Genomic DNA, 19,593 nt, shown 5'->3' with positions numbered 1-19,593 from the left:
TTCTCCTGAAACCAAACAGGGAAATAAGGCCACTGGGGCCTTCCTTCCTTCCTCTTCTCTTTTTCCATCCCCTTCCTTCCTTCCTCTCTTTTTCCTTCCTTCCTCTCTTTTTCCATCCTTCCTTCCTTCTCCTTCTCTTTTTCCTTGCTTCCTTCCTTCTTTTTCCTTCCTTCCTCTTCTCTTTCTTTTTCCATCCCCTTCCTTCCTTCCTTCCTTCCTCTCTTTTTCCTTCCTTCCTTCCTTCCTTCCTTCCTTCCTTCCTTCCTTCCTTCCTTCCTTCCTTCCTTCCTTCCTTCCTTCCTTCCTTCCTTCCTTCCGGAGCGATGCGGGGCCAGGGCCATCGGCGGCAGGACCGGCTGGGACTGCCCGCTGCTCCTCCTCCTCGGCGGGTGCGGGGCGAGCCCTTTCCGGCGGCCCCCGGGCGCGAGACGGCTTCCTCCGCCGCCCGGCAGGCTCCTCCCCGGCCGGCCTGGCTGCCGCCCGCGCTCCGCCGCTCCGGCCATGGCGCTGGTCACCCTGCAGCGCTCGCCCACGCCCAGCGCCGCCTCCTCCTCGGCCAGCGCCAGCGAGGTGAGACCCCCCCCCTCCATTGGGACGCCCCCTCCCCAGGCGCTCCCCCTCCCCACCCCCGCCCGCTCCGCAGCCTCGGAAGCCCCCCCCCCCGGGACCCTCTGCCCCCCCCAGCTCAAGCCGGGACCCTCTGCAGCCCCCCTGCCCGCCCCCCGCCCTCCTGGGTGCTCGCAGGGAGGCCAGCGGAGATTGCCCCCCCCCCGCCGGACAGCCGCCCCTTTAAGGGATGGGGGGGGGGGGGTTCCCAGGGAAAACTCCCGCGGGGGAGGGGATGGAGCAGGCTTTTGGGGGCACTCGTGGGGCTGGGGGGGGCAGGACCTGCCCCCGGGGAGTTCAGCACAAAAAGAGCCGGAGCAGGGATTTTGCCTGCCTTGAAATGAGAGGGGGGGGGGTCTAACTCTAACCCTCCCTGCTCTGACTAGGATTTTGGGGCGCTGGGGGGCAAGGAGGGGGGGGTCTGTTCCCCACAGCTGCATTTGGGATTAAAATCAGGTGGGACCTAGGATGGTCTGAGGGGTGGGCTCTGCCCCTGGGAGGAGGGGGTAGGGGGACTCCCTGCAGGCGGTTTGGGGGTGAGGGGCTGTGGATGGGGCTGGGGGGGGCTCTCCCCCCTTTATTCCCAAACCCTTCTGGTGACTTTGCTCCCATATTCCAAAGGCCCCTCACTTTGTGATCTTTTGTGATTTTGGAGCTGTGATTCTCTGCCATCACCAAAAAGGGGGAATAAATGTCCCCAGAGCTCCAAGGAGGCGGAGGCTGGGCACGGCTGCCCAAATCAAGGAGCCAAGTGGGGAGTTGAGCCTGGGAGACAGGCAGGAGGCCTCCTGCAGATCAAGGCCAGCCTTTACCTTTAATGCATGGGGAAATGATGAGAGCCGAGAGCAGGACGTGTTGGCCTCCCCAGCAGTGCCAAGCTGGCTGGGGATGATGGGGGACGAGGGGCCCCTTTAGGTGGAGGCAAGGGAACCAGCCTTGAACAGGCCCCAATAAATCCCGCTGGATTTAAGCTGCCCCGTCTGCCTAGCCTACCTTCCAGGGGTCTTCAGATAAATGGGAGGAGCCCTTGGGTTTCTCCAAGCCCTCGGAAGGTAGGTGGCCCACCAGAAATACGTCCTTCGCTGCAGCTGTTTGGAAGTGTGACTGAGATTGTGCTGGGCTTAATTCTTGCTTCCCCCTCCCCTCCCCCATCAGCTGGACCTTGGCAGCGATGAGGAACGCAGACTCAACCTAAGGTAGGCACGGACCATTCTCCTCCTTGCTGTAGAGTTTTTCACCCGCCTGGCACCCTCGGGAACTGGGAGAGGACCACACGCGTGGATTAGCCAGCCATTGCCCCGTCTTCCTTGCAAACCCTGGGGTGCTGTTTCAGTCACAGCCATCAGGTCCTCCAATAACTGGGCTAGCTCACATTTAGAAATGCAGGACTACACCGGGGGCCTGGCTTGGCCCTCCCTGCGTGCTCAGATTCTGGGGTCAAGCCATACGCCCAGGCTTTGGGGGGGGGGGGGTGTCAGATGGCAGAACATTTCGTGGAAAAGAATTTCCAGAAGAAGAATCAAGTTCCTTTTTAAAATCTTCCTGGGTTTGGGGGATACAGTTTGAGCCCTGTTGGCTGTTCTGTACTGTTTTTATAACCTCGGTTTGTCTGTCCAAGGGGCTAAAGTTTGACCTTGTAAATGGGGTGCAGCCTTGGGGAGGGGGCGCCAACATTGCCCCCATGCAGCCAGCGAGTCCTGTCTGCTCATCAGCACTTACCTGCTGACATCCATTCAAAGATCAGCTGACCAAACCAGGGCATCTCTGCCAGGGGAAGGGATAGGGCAGCAGTTGCAATCTTGATGGCATCTGCGCTTCCATGGAAGCCCCTGGTCCCTCTTCAGACCTTCCATCCATCAGCTGATGGACAGGAATGGTGGGGTCCTGCCTGGCAGTGAAGCTGCAATGCCAGCCGGCCGGGGCTCTTAATCCAAAGGCTGAAGGGTGGATTGGTGTGTCGTTGTCCCTTTTGGTCCGTGGGGGGCGCTCTCATCCCACCTCTGCCAGCCGGTCTGGGTTGTGCGTGACACAGTTTCATCCAGACTTTTGCAGGGACTGAAGCGACTCTGCCCTGGAATGGCCTGGGCGGTTTCTAGCAAGCAGCCAAACTGACCCCACAGGCAGCTCTTTGCAAAGTGGCCGTAGAGGCCCAGCGCTCCGAGTGCAGGGCCAAAAGCAGACCTGGGAGAAGAAGCTGCCCGTCGTCCATAAATGCAGGTTTCTTAGTCCCATCCGGAGCGGAAAGGCTTATCCTCAAGAGGGAGTAAAACCATGCAGGAAGCAGGATTAAAATAAGGTCCAAAGGGCACCCTCAGAAGCCAAAAGTTAAACTGCAAAGAAAGACTTGCTGGGGCTTCCTGTCCCCCCCCCACCCCAAGTGCTTGGCCCATGCCTTGTTTGTGGTCTTGACCCTGAGCCTTTCCTGCCCACGTTTTGTCTCCTGGTATCTGAGGGATTCCCTGCAGGCAGCCCACAAGCCCCCTATCTGAGTTGCCAGCTGGTTCCCAGGCCACCGTCCCCCCGGCCCACCAAGGTGCCTCCTTGTTGTGGTGAAGCCGCAATCCTGCAACCTGGCCAGGATGTGAGTCAGCATCCTGTTTTTGAACTGGTGGGCAGAGTGCGCAGCTTCCCCCTCCAGCAGGGTCCCTCGCTGACTTCATCGACTGGGCAAGGACCACCGGGAGCCTCTGGAGTGGCTATCCAGGGCCCCCCGCCCCTGTCTCTGGGTGCCCTCGCGATGGATGTCCAGCAGGCCCTCCCTCCCCCCCCCCAGAGCTGTTGGGGAGGCCGGCCTGCCCTTGCCTTCCAGAGAGTGAATGCTGTGCCCCTTGAGGCTGAATCTAATTTCCAAAACAATCTCGGGGGCCTCCTCTCCTGGTAGATCTCCCTCCATCTCGCTGGGCAAATTCTCCAGCCTACATCCTGTTTTCCACCAGAGTTTAATCTGGATTGGAGCAGGGGGTGGGTCAGCTGCGAAGGGCCCAGTCGGAAGGACAGAGGGTGGGTCAGCTGCTCCCCCAGATCTCCTCGTCTGGGCTCGGCGGGGGGGATTTCCCTTGGGTGCTGGACCAGCCAGCCAGTGCAGGTAAAGGCAGAAACACCTGTCCCGAAGGGTGCTAACGGGTGGGGTGGGGAGAGAAGGCTGGCCCTCCCTTCCTGCTCGCATTCACTATCGGCAAGGCTTTTATCGCGAGGGTGGGGGAGGATTGGGCCCGCCTTTCCTTAAATCGGGGTCCTTGCTTGCATTGCAATGACCCTCCTGGAAAAGAACCTCCTTTGTGTTTCTCCCAAGCCTGTTGCACGATGGGAAATGGGGGATTAATCCCCCCTCCCTCCCTTCATCCGTCCCCTGGACCGGTCCCAACACAGCCACCTCCCTCTGCTCGGCAGGCCTGACCCCACAAGGGTTGCAATTGGGATAAAGTGGATCCCAAGATCCTCAGGCCTGCCTCGCCCGCCGCTTCTTTCTGCTGAGACATTTGGGGGTCCCTCAATAGATTTCTTCTCCCTTCCTCCCCTCCCCCCCCCAGCCTTACCCCGAAAGAGAGGTTTGCATCAGCACTGCAAGTGACCTGTGGTCTCTGGAAACGCGGCTTGGAATTTCTGGCAGCAAAGGCGGCCCACGCCTCGGCAGCCACACAATGGCCCCTCACAAAGAGCTTTTGTTGGGGCAGCGAAGCTCTCCAGCCCCAGAGCTCTCTCCTCCTTCAGCCCTCCCGGCCATTCAGCCGAGAGGCACGGTGGGGGTCGGGACCAACGGGATGGGGCCTCCAAGAGACCCAACTGCTCCGCTCCTCTTCAGGGCCCCTCGGGGTTGCCCCAAGCATCTCTGGACGGCCAGCCAAAGTTTGGACCTTCTCGGAGCTAAACATAATTCCTGAGCCAGGCCCGCTGAATGGCTTCCGGAAGAGCCAAGCAGATCCCTTTGAGCGGTGGCCCTGGCAGGGCGCTTCCTCTTCTGAACAGGGTGGATTTCTTCAGGGTGGCCATGGATCCGCTCTTCGTTATGGATTGACTCGTTTGTGCCAGGGCCTTTGCAGGGGGAGCCCCAGAAGGAGAGCGGCCAAGAGAAGGACCTTCCTGGCCTTGGGGCTAATAAGGTTGAAGGTGGTGTTGTAGCTGAAGCTTAGAGAGATCTTGAGCCTTAGAAATGCCACATTGAAGACGCTGTGTTTTTTTCCTTTGGGAATATAGGATTTTGGAAGGTCTCGGGGCCTGAAAAACTTGCAAGGGTCTCAGCACTGGAAGTTGATGGCAGGGCTGTCCAGGAGCCCCTAACAAGCAGGGTCTGGAAACCTGGCGGAGGGGTGTACAGAATGTGCCCCCCCCAACCTGAGAACCCCCAACCTTTTCTGAAAGAAGCAGAGACTCAACCACAAACCTGCCATAAGCCTTTGAGATCTCACAGCAGGGCCTTTGGATGGCTCTGTGGAGTTGAGAGCCAGCCCTGCGATTCCATTCCCATGCCTTCGTTTCCTTCTGCGGCTCCAGTTAGATGCGGCTTCCCTTGCTTCCTCGACTGGGAAGGAGGTCCTGTGCGCTCTCCGGGGCTGGAAGCTTCTCTCCAAACAGTTGAGGGACAGGAGAGGACTTTGCTCATCTCCATATTAGTCTGAAATGCATTGAGAGAAATAGAACTAGTCTGTTATTCTATTCTGTTCTGAACTCATTGGCTACTCCTTAGGCATGTGAGTGTTTCAGAGGTAGCAAAGCACTTCGGGTGCCCAGTTTTCCATTCCCTTCCCTCCTTCCTGAATGTTTTCATAGATGTACATCTATGGGAGGAGCAGAACCTGCTTTGGGGGTGAGGGGTCTCACTTTCTCCTCCCACACCAGCATCTAAAATGAAGGTGGTCCATGACTAACCTTTTGGTTGAGCAGTGGTGAGCTCTGAACAGTCCATGACCCAGATTTCACTCCTGTGCCCTTCCGATATACTGGGGCAACAACCGCCATCTTCCTTGCCTGTGCAAGGGCCTAGGCTTTTATTCCCCACGGAAAAGTCTCGTAGGAGAGTTGGTCTCCAAGCTGCCTCATCTCCATTTGCCTGCTTCTCAAATGCTGCCCACTGAAATTGGAGCCTAATCAGATTGCCCAGAGATGGTCTACCTCTCCCAGGGTCTCCTCCTGCAAGGCCTGAGGTGGGCGGTGAGGAATGCCATCCCTTCGTCCATCGGGCTGACCCCTGTGACTCTCCCAAGGACAGCTCAGAGAATTTGTCCTGCTAAGGAAGCAGCTTCACAGAGCTGGCCAGCGAGCCAAGGCTGTGGGAGGGGAGCATTGCTCGGTCCCCCTTTCCTTGTGAAAGCCCACTTTCATCGGGGTGGAGGAGGGCAGGTCCTTGCGCTTGTTTGGGGCCAAGAAGATATGGTGGGGGGGCGGGGCTCCATAAAAGTCCCCCATTCCCGAGAGACGTGGAGATTCCTCCCTCCTCCACCCAGAAGGAGCGGTTGGCTTTTCCATTCCCACCCAGGAATGTCGAGAAGCTCCGCACAATGACTTGAAGACTTGATTATGAACCTTTCTGCCTTTGCTACCTTCTGCCTGTCCTTTGGGGCCACACGATGTTTCTGCTGCTTAAGGAAACCCCATCCCAGGCCGTATGTATGCCCCGTCCTTCCTGCTCCTGCAGCTTTACTAGAGGCTGAGAACTTCAGAAGGTCTGGAGGCTTCATTTTTGGTGGGCGAGCTGTGTTTTCCCACAAAGGCTTCTCAGTCGTGTTTGCTCCAAGCTTCACCTGGGCTGGTGGGAATTCAGCTGCAGATCCAGATGAGTTAGGCTGCTGTTTACCAATTGACTGAGGTACAAAGCATATTTGGCTGGCTGGTTTTCTCTTGATGGGGCTCAGGTTATGGAGAGGATCTTGTGGTTGATTGCTGAGGTCACCCCTGAAGGACAGGCGGGGAGTGAATGTCCCTTTTCTTACATTTTTTGTTGCTAAGAAATCCTTTGTCCGATGGGTTGAATTCTTGGCCACCGAAGGAAGCTGTCGGAGTGGGCTTTTCTTCGGTTGCGTTGATGGCTGTGGGATGATCTCACTTGAGCCTGATTGTGCCGTGGTCAGGATTATGGGCAGTTAGTCATTCCTCTCCCTTTGATCATAAACAGGAATTGTGTGCCGTTGTTCTCCGAATTGCAGGAAATGTCGGGAAAGGTGTCCTGACTTCACAGACCCTTTGCGTGTTTTCTTGGACTTCCCATCAGTATCACTCATTGGACGTTGACCCCAATGTCCACTCTGACTTTTTTCCCAGCCTGGGGCTGCGAATCAAGTCTCACTGGACATTTGATGTTCAGGACTGTTAATCAGATACAAGGCTTGGTCAATTAGCTGCCAGCCTTGTGAGGGGTTTTGTTCTCCGGTGAAATGCAGTCTTGATGGGATCTCGCACAGATTCAGCCAGTCACGTTGTCAGGTGGGAGTAGCAGCTTCTGGGGTGGGTGGAGGGTGGGTGAGACCCTTTCTGCAGCCCACACTGCATGTGTTTGATCAGGTGAGTATGGACACCCTCCTGTCTAGTACAGTACTATGGTATCTGGAATGTTTCATGAGCAAATTGCGCATTTTGCCTCGGTTCTTTCTCTGTAAAATAGACTTATTGCTAAGTTGGGCTCCAAAGATGGGAGACCGACCATATTTGAATGAAAGTGAAAATCCAGACACTCGTGCTGGCTGGGGAATTCTGGGAGTTAAAGTTCTCAAGCCTTAAAGTTGCTAAGCTTGGACCCCCTTGCTGTAAAGAATTGGACAAATATCCTCCAAATTATTCTTTGTTGCTATCAGTCGTCATTAGGTGGACCAGTTTCCTGTCCTGGCCTGAAACGGTGTTTATATAACCTTCAAAAGGCAGAATGGCTCACTCACCTGAAGTTTTTCTGGGGACAGACCAAAGAAGCCCACTCCCATCAAATCCTGGCTGAGAGATTGGTTTGGGAGATGCTCCTAGGGCAGGGGTCTCCAACCGTGGCAACCTTTAAGACTTGTGGACTTCAACTCCCAGCGTTGCTGGCTGGGGAATTCTAAGAGTTGGAAATCCACAAAGTCTTAAAAGTTGCCAAGGTTGGAGACCCCTCTTCTAGGGAATTCTCCAGGTTGAATCCAACTTCTCCCCACCTCCGAGCCCAGCCCAGAAGGCTCTTTATAAATCCCCACGTGAAAACGGAGCCGAATGTGCTGAGAGGGACAAACTTTTTTTTTTAAAAAAAGAATCATATTGGTACGTAACCTCCCTTGTGGAATTGGGTAAGCCCAGAGTCATTACGCATTTCTGTTTGAAGGTTCTCATCTTTTTCCTCCCAAACGCTTGTCGGAGCAGACCGACATCTAACCCCGATGGAAAATTACACAGTCTGCTTCTGACGGGAACCCAGGCGCCTTTCTGAAATCGTTTGCTAGCAGAGAAGCCTCCTCCTCCTCCTCCTTTGACAAGCACTTAAGTCATTCACTTAAAGCTTGGCTTGCTGCCGCTGGCCTTTGGCTGGGGAACAAGGCCTCCAGTGTGTGGAAGGGATCGGGCACAATCCTTTGGTGCCACTAATGGTGTCCTAACGTTACCAGAGCCGCTGACAGGATGAGCCACCGGCTCTTGGACCAAGAGAGGAGCGAGCAGGGGGCCCTTCCTTTCCACGACGAGGGAGAAGAAGGAAAACTTACTTTATTTGGAGGTCACATGACCGTTTATTCGTTTTGCAGCCTTTAAACTGAAAAAAATAAGTGAGAAAGTGAATCTGTCCTTGGTTTGCGGTGCCTGTGATTGGCCCAAGCGGAGCAAGGATTGCACCTCGTTCAGTCCACTCTCTTTCCCATTTGGATCCACTTAGTTGGTGAGATTACCTGGTTCCACCAGGCCAACCTAGATGTAGGGTGCTTGTGGAGAAAGCTAAGCAGGGATTTGCCTGGTTAGTACCCGGAAGGGAGACTGTCAGCGAAGAATAGACTAGACTGGGAATTAAAAAAAATTAAAAAAACTTTCAGAGAAAGGCACCAGCCACGCATCGCTTCCAAGAAAACGACCTGGGCTTCTCTTTGGAGGCCCCAAGATTGAGCTGAACTTCAAGGCCCCTTTTTCTTCCCAGAAAGCTTGGCGTTGCCCCGCAGGAGTCAGCCTGTCCGCCCTGCCTCCGTGCCTCTCCCCGCCTGACCTGCTTCTCTCCCTCTTTGTGTTGCAGCTTAAGCGAGAGCTTTTTTATGGTCAAAGGAGCTGCGCTATTCCTGCAGCAGGGAAACAGTCCGCAAGGGCCGCCCCGGAGTCTCCTGCATCCTCACAAACATGCAGGTAACGTCCTCCCGGCCTCTCCAGGTACCTTGTGTAGAATGGCTTAGGAAAAGCCAGTGCGGAGGAGACAGGTGGTAAGTGAGGGCGGGTGCCCTGGGAACAAAGGGGCGTTGATTGGTTTCCCCGGGTCCTGCCAAGGGGAAGGAGGAGATCGGAAGATGGGATCCAGCCCTTCCACCTTTGAGTTGCCAGGGTTGAGGACGGGTGTCACAGGGGACGGGGCTATGCCAGTACCCAGGGGTGAAGAATGGAGGAGGGAGAGCTGGCTGGGAAACAGGTCGAGGAGACGCACCTGATGATTTTGCTACCTGTGCATCCACAGGGGATTTGCCGCAGCACCTTCAGGTGATGATCAATCTCCTTCGCTGTGAGGACAGAATCAAGTTGGTAAGAGGACTTGCCAAATCCTTGTCTTGGTCTTGCCCCATACAGCAGTGGTCTCGTCCCAGGAGCTCAAACCTTCGCGAAAGGAGCTGCTTGGGAGCCTAGAGCAGATCTATGAAGAGAAAACCTATTCCTGTTAATCAAAGTAGCATTGGAAGCAGGGCATCCCCAACCCTCGTTCCTCCTAGCGTTACCCATCAGGGGTTGGTTGTGAGTGTCCTTGGTCTCCGGAAATCAAAGCATGGACGTTGCTGCTTGAAGATCTCAAGAACATCACTTAGATAGCGGGATCTGGCCTCCTTCTACCTTCTCCTCAGATCTGAAGGAGGCAGCCTGGTGCCCTCCGGGGGCATCAGATTAGAACTCCCATAATTCCCAGCTACCCTTCCCTGCCTTGTACTGCCTGGAAGGCAGTGTGAGCTGTGGTCCAATGTACATTTAGGGGGCACCAGGTGGGTTGGAGAAAATTGAATTAAACCCTCTTCTTTTTGTCTTGCCAGAAACATCCCTAGCTAAACTAATACGTAGCTAAAGAGTGCTTTGTCCCAAGGGGTGAATGCTGAGAACTGCCTTGCTGGTTTTTAGGCCGTGCGCTTAGAAAGTGCCTGGAGCGATCGTGTGAGGTACATGGTTGTCGTCTACAGCACTGGGCGCCAAGACACCGAGGAGAACATCCTCCTGGGCGTGGACTTTTCCAGCAAGGAGAGGTGAGGGGGGAAGCCCTGGGGAAGAACAGGGCTGGCTCCCTCCCCACAATTCGGCCCAATCAGCAGCCCTGGACCTCCCGTAACTCTTTCCCCACAGCCAGAGTTGTACCATCGGGATGGTGTTACGTCTGTGGAGCGATACGAAGATCCACCTGGATGGAGACGGGTAAGAAACGGGAGGATCCGGGGGGCTGGCAGGAGATGGCGAAGCTGGTGTGTGTGTGTGTGAGAGAGAGACTGTTTTGAACAGTTCCTGGAGGGGGACAGGGTGGCCCCTTGTGCAAACAGCTGCCGAGTTCCGCTCTCTAAACCTCATGTGGTTGGAGCTCCCATCTCTCACCTGCCCAATCTCCAGTAGAGCCACAAAGATGATTAAGGGTCTGGAGGCTAAAACACATGAAGAACAGTTACAGGAATTGGGTGTGTCTAGTCTGGTGAAAAGAAGGACTAGGGGAGCATGGCAGCAGCATTGCAGTATTTTGAGGGGCTGTGATAAAGACGAGGGGGTCAGCCTGTTCTCCAAAGCAGCAGAAGGCAGGACAAGAAACAATGGAAGGAGAGAAGGCACCTGGAATGAAGGAGAAACTTTCATAACGGTGAGAACAGCTTCAGAGGTTGTGGAGGCTACATCACTGGAGGCTTTTAAGAAGAGACCGGACAACCACTTGTCTGGAACAGTGGAGGGTCTCCTGTCTAGCAGGAAGTTTGAACCTGCACAGTGCTTTCCAACTCTAGGATTCTATTGTCACCTTTTTCAAATGTAAAGCCATGCCAAGGAGTTCCAATCTATGGCAGTCGGGGGCCCTTCTGCTCTGTGACATCTGCTAAGGTCCGGGGGCAGAATTTTATTGCCCGCCCAGGCCCCTCCGTTTGCGGTTTGATATCAGATTGTCGCCTACGTTGGAAAGGCTGCAGTGTGCTTGCGTGGGAAGAGCCACACCCTGGCCTGTGTGCGCTGCATTGATTTTTGTCTCTCTTTGATAGCGGGTTCAGCGTCAGCACAGCGGGCAAGACCCACATCTTCAAACCCGTCTCAGTGCAAGCCATGTGGTGAGCCACCCCCTTCTCCCCTCTCCTCCCCCCCCCCCCGAGGCTGAAGCCACTTTTCAGTGGCCGCTGCAGGGACCCAGGCGGTCTGTGGCTGGCCTCAGCAGCTCTTTCAGTCTTGTAGCAGTCACCCTCCTGTTGATTCAGCCGCTGTCCTCCTCTGTGCCTGCTTGGCTGGATCTTCTCCTGCTCAGGGTGCCGAGCAATATCTCTTTGGGTCTCCTCCCCTCGCAGGTCTGCCTTGCAGATCCTCCACAAGGCTTGCGAGATGGCTCGGAGGCACAACTACTTCCCGGGGGGGATGGCGCTTGTCTGGGCCACCTACTACGAGAGCTGCATCGCCTCCGAGCAGAGTTGCCTCAACGAGTGGAATGCCATGCAGGACCTGGAGTCTCCACGCCCCGACTCGCCTGCTCTCTACATGGACAAGTGGGTCCCTCCACTTCTGGTTAAACAGCTGTTGGGATGCTACTCTGCGGAATCCCAACTGCTTCTGGTCTGATACCTTCAGCAAGAAGGGGAGACAAAGGCTCACCATTTGTCCCAGCTTGCTGTTCTTCTGGGGAATTCTGGGAATGCTTTGTTGGAAGGTGGCTGTCTGGATTTGCAGCCCACCACAACTCCGGCCTTCCTTTCCTCCTCCCTCCCTTCCAGGCCAACCGAGCGAGAGAGGGCAGAACGGCTGATCAAGGCCCAACTCCGGAGCATCATGATGAGCAAAGATCTGGAGAATGTGACTTCCAAAGAAGTAAACCCAAGAGGACGAGGGCTGGGGGCTTCTTTCACCAAAGCTGGTCTCCCTCAGCCTGTCCCCTGAGTTGAGCTCCCTCCCTCTCTCGGCAGATCCGGAACCAGCTGGAGAAGCAGATGAGCTGCAATTTGAATGAATTCAAGGAGTTCATCGACAACGAGATGCTGCTCATCCTGGGTCAGATGGACAAGCCCTCCCTCATCTTCGACCACCTCTATCTGGTAAGCATCCACGGGTGGGAGATCTCTTCTGAAAGCCTTCCCCCCCCCCCCCCCAGCACCATCGCTTGACTCTGCTGCTGTGATTCTTCCAGGGGTCCGAATGGAACGCCTCGAACTTGGAGGAGCTTCGAGGCTCAGGGTGAGTTCCCCCCAACTCTGTTGACTTCAGGGGTCTCTGGGCAAGTGGCCTGCAGGGGACCTGTGGAATCCTGGGTGGCCAAGGTTGGAAAAGGCCACGTGGCCAAAGGGAGACCAAGTCCCTGGGTCTGTTGCAGAGGGTGGAATTCATACATTTCCCCTCCTGTGCGATGGATGCCTGAACCTCCTCAACAGCAGAAGCTCCACAGATGGAGAACATCGGGCCAGAAATTGCAAAGGGCAAAGAGGAGGACTTTGATTCGGGTGGGGAGGGGGAGATCTGGAGAGGGAGAGGATGATTATGCCTTTATTGGATTTCTATAGCTGCCCATCTCAGCAAACGAGTCTGGGTGGCTCAATTTTTTTACTACTGGTTCTGTGGGCGTGGCTTGGTGGGCGTGGCAGGGGAAGGATACTGCAAAATCCCCATTCCCTTCCCACTCCGTGGCCAGCCAGAGGTGGCATTTGCCGGTTCTCCAGACTACTCAAAATTGCAGCTACTGGTTCTGCAGAACCTGCTGGATTTCACCCCTAGCGACTCACAATTCAGCAACATACATTACAATTAAAATCTGAAAAGCCATTTAAAACCATAAGAACTATAAAGACCATTAACACATTAAAATGACTACGAAAATGCCTCGGTCAGACACCCTCCTGATTTACATGAGTATAGACGGGGGACGAGAGGAAGCAGAGTCCGATCTCTGAGGTTATGTTTCTGTAGCCAGCATAAATCAGCCTCCTCCTCAATCATTTTAGATACAATTTTTAACTTTTTGAGGGTGGCCGAGAGTCTTATTTCTTGCTCTGTCTGGTTTTTAAGATGGGCAGCAATGTAGGAGTCCGGATGCAGGCGGCAACGTAAGTCTGGGCTGAGTGGTATTGATTTATTAATGGCTCTTTCTTTCTCACGGAGACGCCGCCATTTCTCCCCTCCCCCTGCTGCTCCGTCTGCTTCCATCCTTCCAGTGTGGACTACATTTTAAACGTCACCAGGGAGATCGACAACTTCTTCCCGGGGTTGTTTGCCTACCACAACATCCGTGTCTACGACGAAGAGACGACCGACCTTCTCGCCCACTGGAACGAGGCGTATCATTTCATCAACAAAGCCAGGTGCGTTTCCGGAAGTCACTTTGTGGCCTCCTTTTCTGTGGTCTGGGGCCTCTGGGCGAGGGACACCAGGGACATCTTCCCCTGAAGGCCGTGCGGTGCCTCTGGGAAAATGGCTCCCTTCCAAGACTGGCCACCCTGAGGGGTCCTGCAGCTTTTAAAGATGGACATTTTTAACCCAGGAGTCTCCATCCTTGGCATCTTTCAGGCTTGTGAACTTCAACTCCCAGAATTAAGTTTTTCATTTTTCTACAAACATATTGTGGTGCGAACAATGTGGAACCAGAGTTACATTTTAGTACAGATAAAACAATATTCAGATGTAACACAATTAACAATCCTATAGACTTTTAGTAGTAATACACATATTTTGTTAAGTTATAACATTTCCTTAACTATTCAATATTTCAGTAGATTATTTTTATGCCACTCTATATTCTTGCTATCATTCCTTTTACTGTGGATAGAATACCAGTAATCATACTTGTTACATTTAACAAACTTACATAATTCTAATAGCAATACACAAATTTATATTGAACCGCAATCTTCCGTTATTCCCCTTTCTAATTTTTAGTTATGCCACTGTTATATTTAAAAAATATCCTCTTTCTAATCACATTTTAAAAGAAATAAACCAATGTTCATCTTAGTTATATTTGACAGGTTATATAATTCTAATAATAATAATGCACACGTTTTGTTGAATTATGATCCTTCATTATTATCTTGTTCAATATGTTGTTTTCATGCCAATCAAATTCTACATATCATTCCTTTTACTACACATAAAACGTTGATAATCGTATTTGTTACATTTTGACAAATTTATATAGTTATACTAATAATGCACATATTTATATTAAGTTGTAATCTTCAATCTTTTGCAACATCTTGAGGGCTTCACCAAAGCCTCCTCATGCAGCCTTTGCCCAGGGGAGGGGAGACCTGAAATAGGGCAGGGGGGGCTGGAGGGGGCTCCTGGCCCCTCCTAATACCTCTTCTCTTCCAGGAAGAACCACTCCAAGTGCCTAGTTCACTGCAAGATGGGCGTCAGCCGCTCGGCGTCCACGGTCATCGCCTACGCCATGAAGGAGTTTGGATGGTCCTTGGAGAAGGCCTACAATTACGTCAAGCAGAAGCGCAGCATCGCTCGGCCCAACGCTGGGTTCATGAGGCAGCTGCTGGAGTACCAGGGCATACTGGATGCCAGGTAAGGTGGATCCCCCTGGGGGGGCAGGGCAGGGGAAAGGTTGGTCCACGCTGCCCCTTAGCCTCCTGCTTTGGAAGTTGGGCTCCTGAGCTCAGAAATGAACTCCGAGAGAAGGATGACTTTTTCCTCTCCCGCCTCCACCCCTGCTGTGGTCTTAGCTGCTTCTTATCCACACCGCGGCCTAGTCTGATGTTCTTCCTCCTGCCTTCCAAGGCCATTCCCACAGGCCCCTTTCCTCCGCAGGGATTCCCTGCTTGTTTTTGCCCCTGACGCTTGCAGCCGCTGACCTGGCCATCTGAATCCAGAGCCCCTTGAGTCCCAAAGGTGTTTCTCCCCAAAAGGCAACTTGACTTTCTTGTGTTTTTTATTTTCCTTTGAAAACAGAAGAAGCTTCTTCTTGGATGGGAAGCGAAATGTTTTCAAAGGAAGTCCTGTTGCCTTTGAGCTGGGTGATTGAGTCTCTCCATGGGCACGAAGCCTCTGAGCCAGGGGTGGAACCCAGCAGGTTCTGGCAGCGGAGATTTTGAGTCGTTCGGAGAACCAGCAAACGCCACCCTTAGCTGGCCCCAGAGTGGGGAGGGAAGGGGGATTTTGCAGTATCCTTCCCCTGCCCACAGAACCGGTAGTAAAAACATTTGAATTTCCCAACTGCTCTGAGCCACCCCCCTCCCAGGCATTTCTCCCCTCTGCTTCTCCCCATCTAGCAAACAGCGCCACAACAAGCTCTGGAAACAGCAGGCGGGGGGCGGCTTCCCCCCCAGTTCGGAAAGCTCCGCCGGGCCCAATGATTTCCTGCTTGACAGCCTGGAGGATGCGGACCTGGGGCCTCCCGGCCCGCCTCTCTGCGCAGACCGCCGGATGCCCCTGGAGTTGGTGGGCCTCCACTACTGCTTGCGGCGCCTCTCCGACTCCTTGCCAGGCCCCCGGGAGCTGTGCCTGCAGGTGGAGGACCTGGAGGCAGGCTCCAGTCTGGAGGAGAACCTGCTGGGGCAGCTGCAGGCAGGAGAGCCGGAGGTCGGGGGGCAGGCTGAGCCGTCCAGCACTGCAGACCCCGAGAGCCCCCCGAAGCCAGAGGCCAGCCAGCCGAGGGAGGAGACGGTCCCTCGGCTGCCAGTCTCCGAGGAGGAGAAGCCCCCTGAGCGATGGAAGCGGCGGTCGCTGGACGGGGAGGGCAGGCGCAACTGCGAGAACCTGAATAACAACAACAGTAAGAGGAGCTGCCCGGATGACTTTGAAGTAAGGGCAGGACTGAGATGGATCTGCTTTGGGACCGGGGGGGGGAGAGGGGGGGGCTTCACGAGGCCCCAGGGTTTGGTTCCCCTCTTGACCACCAAGGCTTATTTTGGGTTCCTCCTTGTCCAGAGGGCCCACCCCACCTGGCTGGGTAACCGTGTGGCCTCCTCCAGGGCTCTTTGAGAAGGTCCTTCTCCTTCCTTCCATCCTCTCTTTTCTCCTTTCCAGCATGACGCCCTGTTTGGGATCCTCCACAAAGTCAAGCCCCCCTACAAGTCTTGCACCGACTGCCTGTATCCCTTGGGTGGCTCCCCTCCCGAAGCCTTCAGGGACTCCCCGGAGGTCCTGCCAGCGGAGGCCCCTTGCCACCATGCCACCGTCTGCACCCAGCCCTCCTTCCCAGCGTTTCTGGAGCAGGCCCTCTGCAAGGCGCCTCTGAAGGAATCCCAGGGACCGAAAGCCAACATTTTGCTCCCGATGGTGGTGGGGAACGAGGCCCAGGACGTCAATCCTGATCAGCCAGCTTCAGGCTGGCCCTGTGGCCCTTCTGAAAAGCCCAGGGAGGCCCCTAAAAGCCCAGGGGCTGCCTCGCTTGACTCAAGGCGTTCTCTCTGTGAGAGAAGTCCCATCTTCAAGCACGATCCTTTTCCACGAAAAGATGCTCGGCAGACCAAGGACCTGAAATACTTGCTCTTCAGCAAAGATCTGGAGAAGCCAACCACAAACAGCTACCTGATGCAACACCAGGAGTCTCTTCTTCAGCTCCAGAAAGCGGGTTTAGTCCGCAAGCATACCAAGGAACTGGAGCGCCTCAAAGCCCTGCCATCCGACGCAGCCGGGCAGGGCAAGGAGTCTTCTGGAGGCCCCGCCGATGTTGGGACCATATTGGAAGAGGAGCCCCAGGAGATGGTGGTGGTTGAGGGCCACATGCAGCCCTCCTCTCAAGATGTCTCCGAGAAGCTCCTGAAGACCTTTCTTGCTGCTGGAGCCTCCCAGAAGACCTCCACGCCCGCCCCCTCCAAGGTGGACCACACCAGCACCTTCACAAAAGACTTCCTGAAGACCATCTCCTACACCCCGTCTTCTTCCAGGAGCTCCAACCTAACACGCAGCTCCAGCAGCGACAGCATCCACAGCGTCCATGGGAAGCCCGGGCTGGTGAAACAGCGGACACAGGAGATCGAAACCCGGCTGCGGCTGGCTGGCTTGACCATCTCCTCTCCGCTGAAGCGGTCCAACTCTCTTGCCAAGCTGGGCAGCCTCGACCTGGCCTCCGAGGACCTGGCGGGAGAGGTGGACCTGTCGCTCTTGACCTATCCGAGGGAGGCCACGCCGGGCGAGTCTCCAATCCTTTGCAACCTCCTTTCCTGGAAGAACACGGAAGACGGACTCCGACCCTCAGCAAAAGCGACCCTGGGAAAGCTGAAGCACACGCCCCGGATGGGAAAAAGCTGACACCCTTGCGGGGTTGTTGTTTTAATGGTTACTTTTACTTTCGTCTCTACTAAATGCAATTTTATCTTGTTCCGAAAAGAAGAGAGAGTTGCCTTCCACTTCTCAGGTGGCCCTTCAAGCCCAGGGGCAACAGAGCAGGGGCATCTGAGAAGGGGACCAGCCCAAGGAGAAGGCGCGGGGCCCTTGTGCCTCTCTCACAGCCTTTTCTGGACTTTTATCGGGCAGTGCCATCCTTCCTTAGATGCCAAAAAGGTTAAAAGAACCCAGATATTTTGCTTTGAAGGCCAAGCCAAGTGTTAGGCTTCCTCCTTTAAGAATCCCCTGTGCAAGGACCCAAAGGGGACACCAGTGCTACCTCCGATTTTCAGATCTACGTAGATAGATAGATAGATAGATAGATGATAGATAGATAGATAGATAGATAGATAGATAGATAGATAGATAGATAGATGATAGATAGATGATAGATAGATAGATAGATGATAGATAGATAGACAGACACCTCTGCGTGTGTATGTAGTTTTTCAAAACCTTCCCCAAAACAGATTTTTTTCTAAGGAAAAAATCGTCCCTGGTCAATAGGATTATCGCCCTGGTCCCATGGCTACCTCAACACACCTGGAATGGCAGAAGAGTTTTTCCAGCAGAAAGCATTTTTTGCTAAGCCATCGCTGGACTGAATCTACCAGCCAGGAGCCCCGTCTGAACTGACCAGTGGCTGGCAGAGCTGTTGTTTTCCCTCCACACTTGATAGTTTTGTTTGGGGGGTGTTGGGTGGGAGCCCCCTGAATCTCCCTCCCTTCTGCTGTACCTGTTACATGTAGGAGATGTTTACTATTTCTCCCGATCAGTTGAAAACTGTAAATTTCACTGTCGTGTTACCTAGTGAGGTAGAACCAGTAATGTATGTTTCCTGGGGCATTAAACACTTTTGTTGATAAATCAGAATATGGCATGTTTATTACCTTTAAACCAAAATAGCATAGTTTGAACCTCAGATGAAGGCTTGTTTTCCTGTTGTTAGTAGAAGCAAGCTAGTCAAAAGAAATTGTCCAGAAATGGCACCTTTTAATGTCAGAGACATTTAACTGTAATGATATAAACAATGTTATTATCCTTGGGTTCTGAGACACCTGACTGGTGTATAAACTTTCAGGTTCAATTTCTCTCCTTTCCCAGATAATTACCTTTGAAGAATTGATTGCATGGGGCAAAACGTCCCCTACATTTCATTCCCCAATTTTTTTTTAACCACTGGAAGATTGTTGTCCTATTTCATGAACAGTGACATCCTATGTACTTTATCTCCGTTCCTTCAAAACACCACAGGTGTTTGAGCCACAAGGAAATATTGAATGCCTAGCAGGCTAGCTCAGGAATCAGATTCCCCCCCTCCTTGAAGTTGGAGAAGTTTGGTGCATAAAATGGTAGCTTGTGTGTTTTTCTACATATTGGTGATTTTTTAAATGGATAAGAGTGCCTTGCTTACAGTTTACAAATACTGTATATCTGCGTGAAAGAATTATTCTGCTTGACTTCTTGTGTTTGTGATGTGCTGTCAATATAACTCTGTGTCTAGTAGTGTTTTTTACCCATCCTATGGGGTTGCTCTTATCCTCCACCTCTAGATATTGGACTACTTACACCCATCAACGCACGCTGGCTGGGGAATTCTGGGAGTTGAAGTCCATGTCTTAAAGTTGCCAAGGTTGAGAATTATTGCCATTTATCCGAAGGCAACCTAAGCAGAGACCACAGCAGCCCAATACGTATGAAGGGCGGCAAATTATGAAAGACTCAACTTTGCTCATGGAGAAGCTGTCAGAAAAGGTTTTGGGGTGTTATTAAAATCAGGTCAAGCAGATTCTCTTTGCACATTAGACAATAGTTGGATTAATTAGGCAGCCTCAATTTCCTGTCAGTTGTTTGTAAACAGACCCTAAAAAAAGCAGAAAATGAAAGGTAGATTCCTCGGGGCTGCAGAAAGAGATGAATTTTGCTGGAGTCTCTTGACGCTGATTTGACCAAATGCTAAAACCGATTACAGCCAAAGGCTACTTTGAACTGATTTAAAAGAAAGGACAAAGTAACTGTCCAGTATTGATTGTACTCTGATTCGGGTGGAGGAAACATAAATTGCATTTCAAGGAGATTGACCCAACTTGTGTTACCTACATCAGCAGCACAACATCCATAAATGCCTCCTCCTTGGTGACTTTTGTAGAACTTGTTGGGTGTATATTGGACATATCACGGGTTTACCTTGAATTGTGTGGAGCCAGAAATAGCAACTAGCACTCTTCGTATCTGAAAATCACAGGAGTTTTTTTTTTTAATCCAATAGATTTGACTTTAGAGGTAAATCAGCTTTTTTCCCCCATTTTGGAGATGGAGGGAGACACCTCCTCTAGAAATGTCATCAAATTTTCCCTTTAAAGGCCTCCA

General features: G+C 53.1%; 1 protein-coding gene across 3 annotated transcripts; it reads left to right on the top strand.

Moving 5' to 3' along the window:
• Positions 1–374: 374 nt before the first annotated feature.
• SSH1 (slingshot protein phosphatase 1) lies at positions 375–19,314 on the top strand. Of its 3 annotated transcripts, XM_081966329.1 has the most exons (15): positions 375–570; positions 1,762–1,802; positions 8,777–8,883; positions 9,206–9,270; positions 9,853–9,974; positions 10,072–10,140; positions 10,959–11,024; positions 11,256–11,450; positions 11,676–11,769; positions 11,865–11,993; positions 12,086–12,132; positions 13,104–13,250; positions 14,260–14,460; positions 15,165–15,696; positions 15,922–19,314. In XM_081966329.1, exons 1-15 carry the CDS (start codon positions 502–504, stop codon positions 17,146–17,148), a joined length of 3,111 nt encoding a protein of 1,036 aa, XP_081822455.1. In that variant the 5' UTR covers positions 375–501; the 3' UTR covers positions 17,149–19,314. The 3 variants fall into 3 exon arrangements, with proteins under 3 accessions (XP_081822455.1, XP_081822456.1, XP_081822457.1); XM_081966330.1 differs by lacking the exons at positions 375–570; positions 1,762–1,802 and adding an exon at positions 6,072–6,409 and having other exon boundaries at positions 15,922–19,313; XM_081966331.1 differs by lacking the exons at positions 375–570; positions 1,762–1,802; positions 8,777–8,883 and having other exon boundaries at positions 9,249–9,270; positions 9,768–9,974; positions 15,922–19,311.
• Positions 19,315–19,593: the final 279 nt, after the last annotated feature.

The sequence above is a fragment of the Natrix helvetica genome (assembly GCF_964273705.1).
Source record: "Natrix helvetica genome assembly, chromosome: 14".
In the NCBI taxonomy this organism is placed as follows: Eukaryota; Metazoa; Chordata; class Lepidosauria; order Squamata; family Natricidae; genus Natrix; species Natrix helvetica.
The sequence above is the reverse complement of the archived record's forward strand: the minus strand, read 5'-3'. Positions and strand labels throughout refer to the sequence as shown.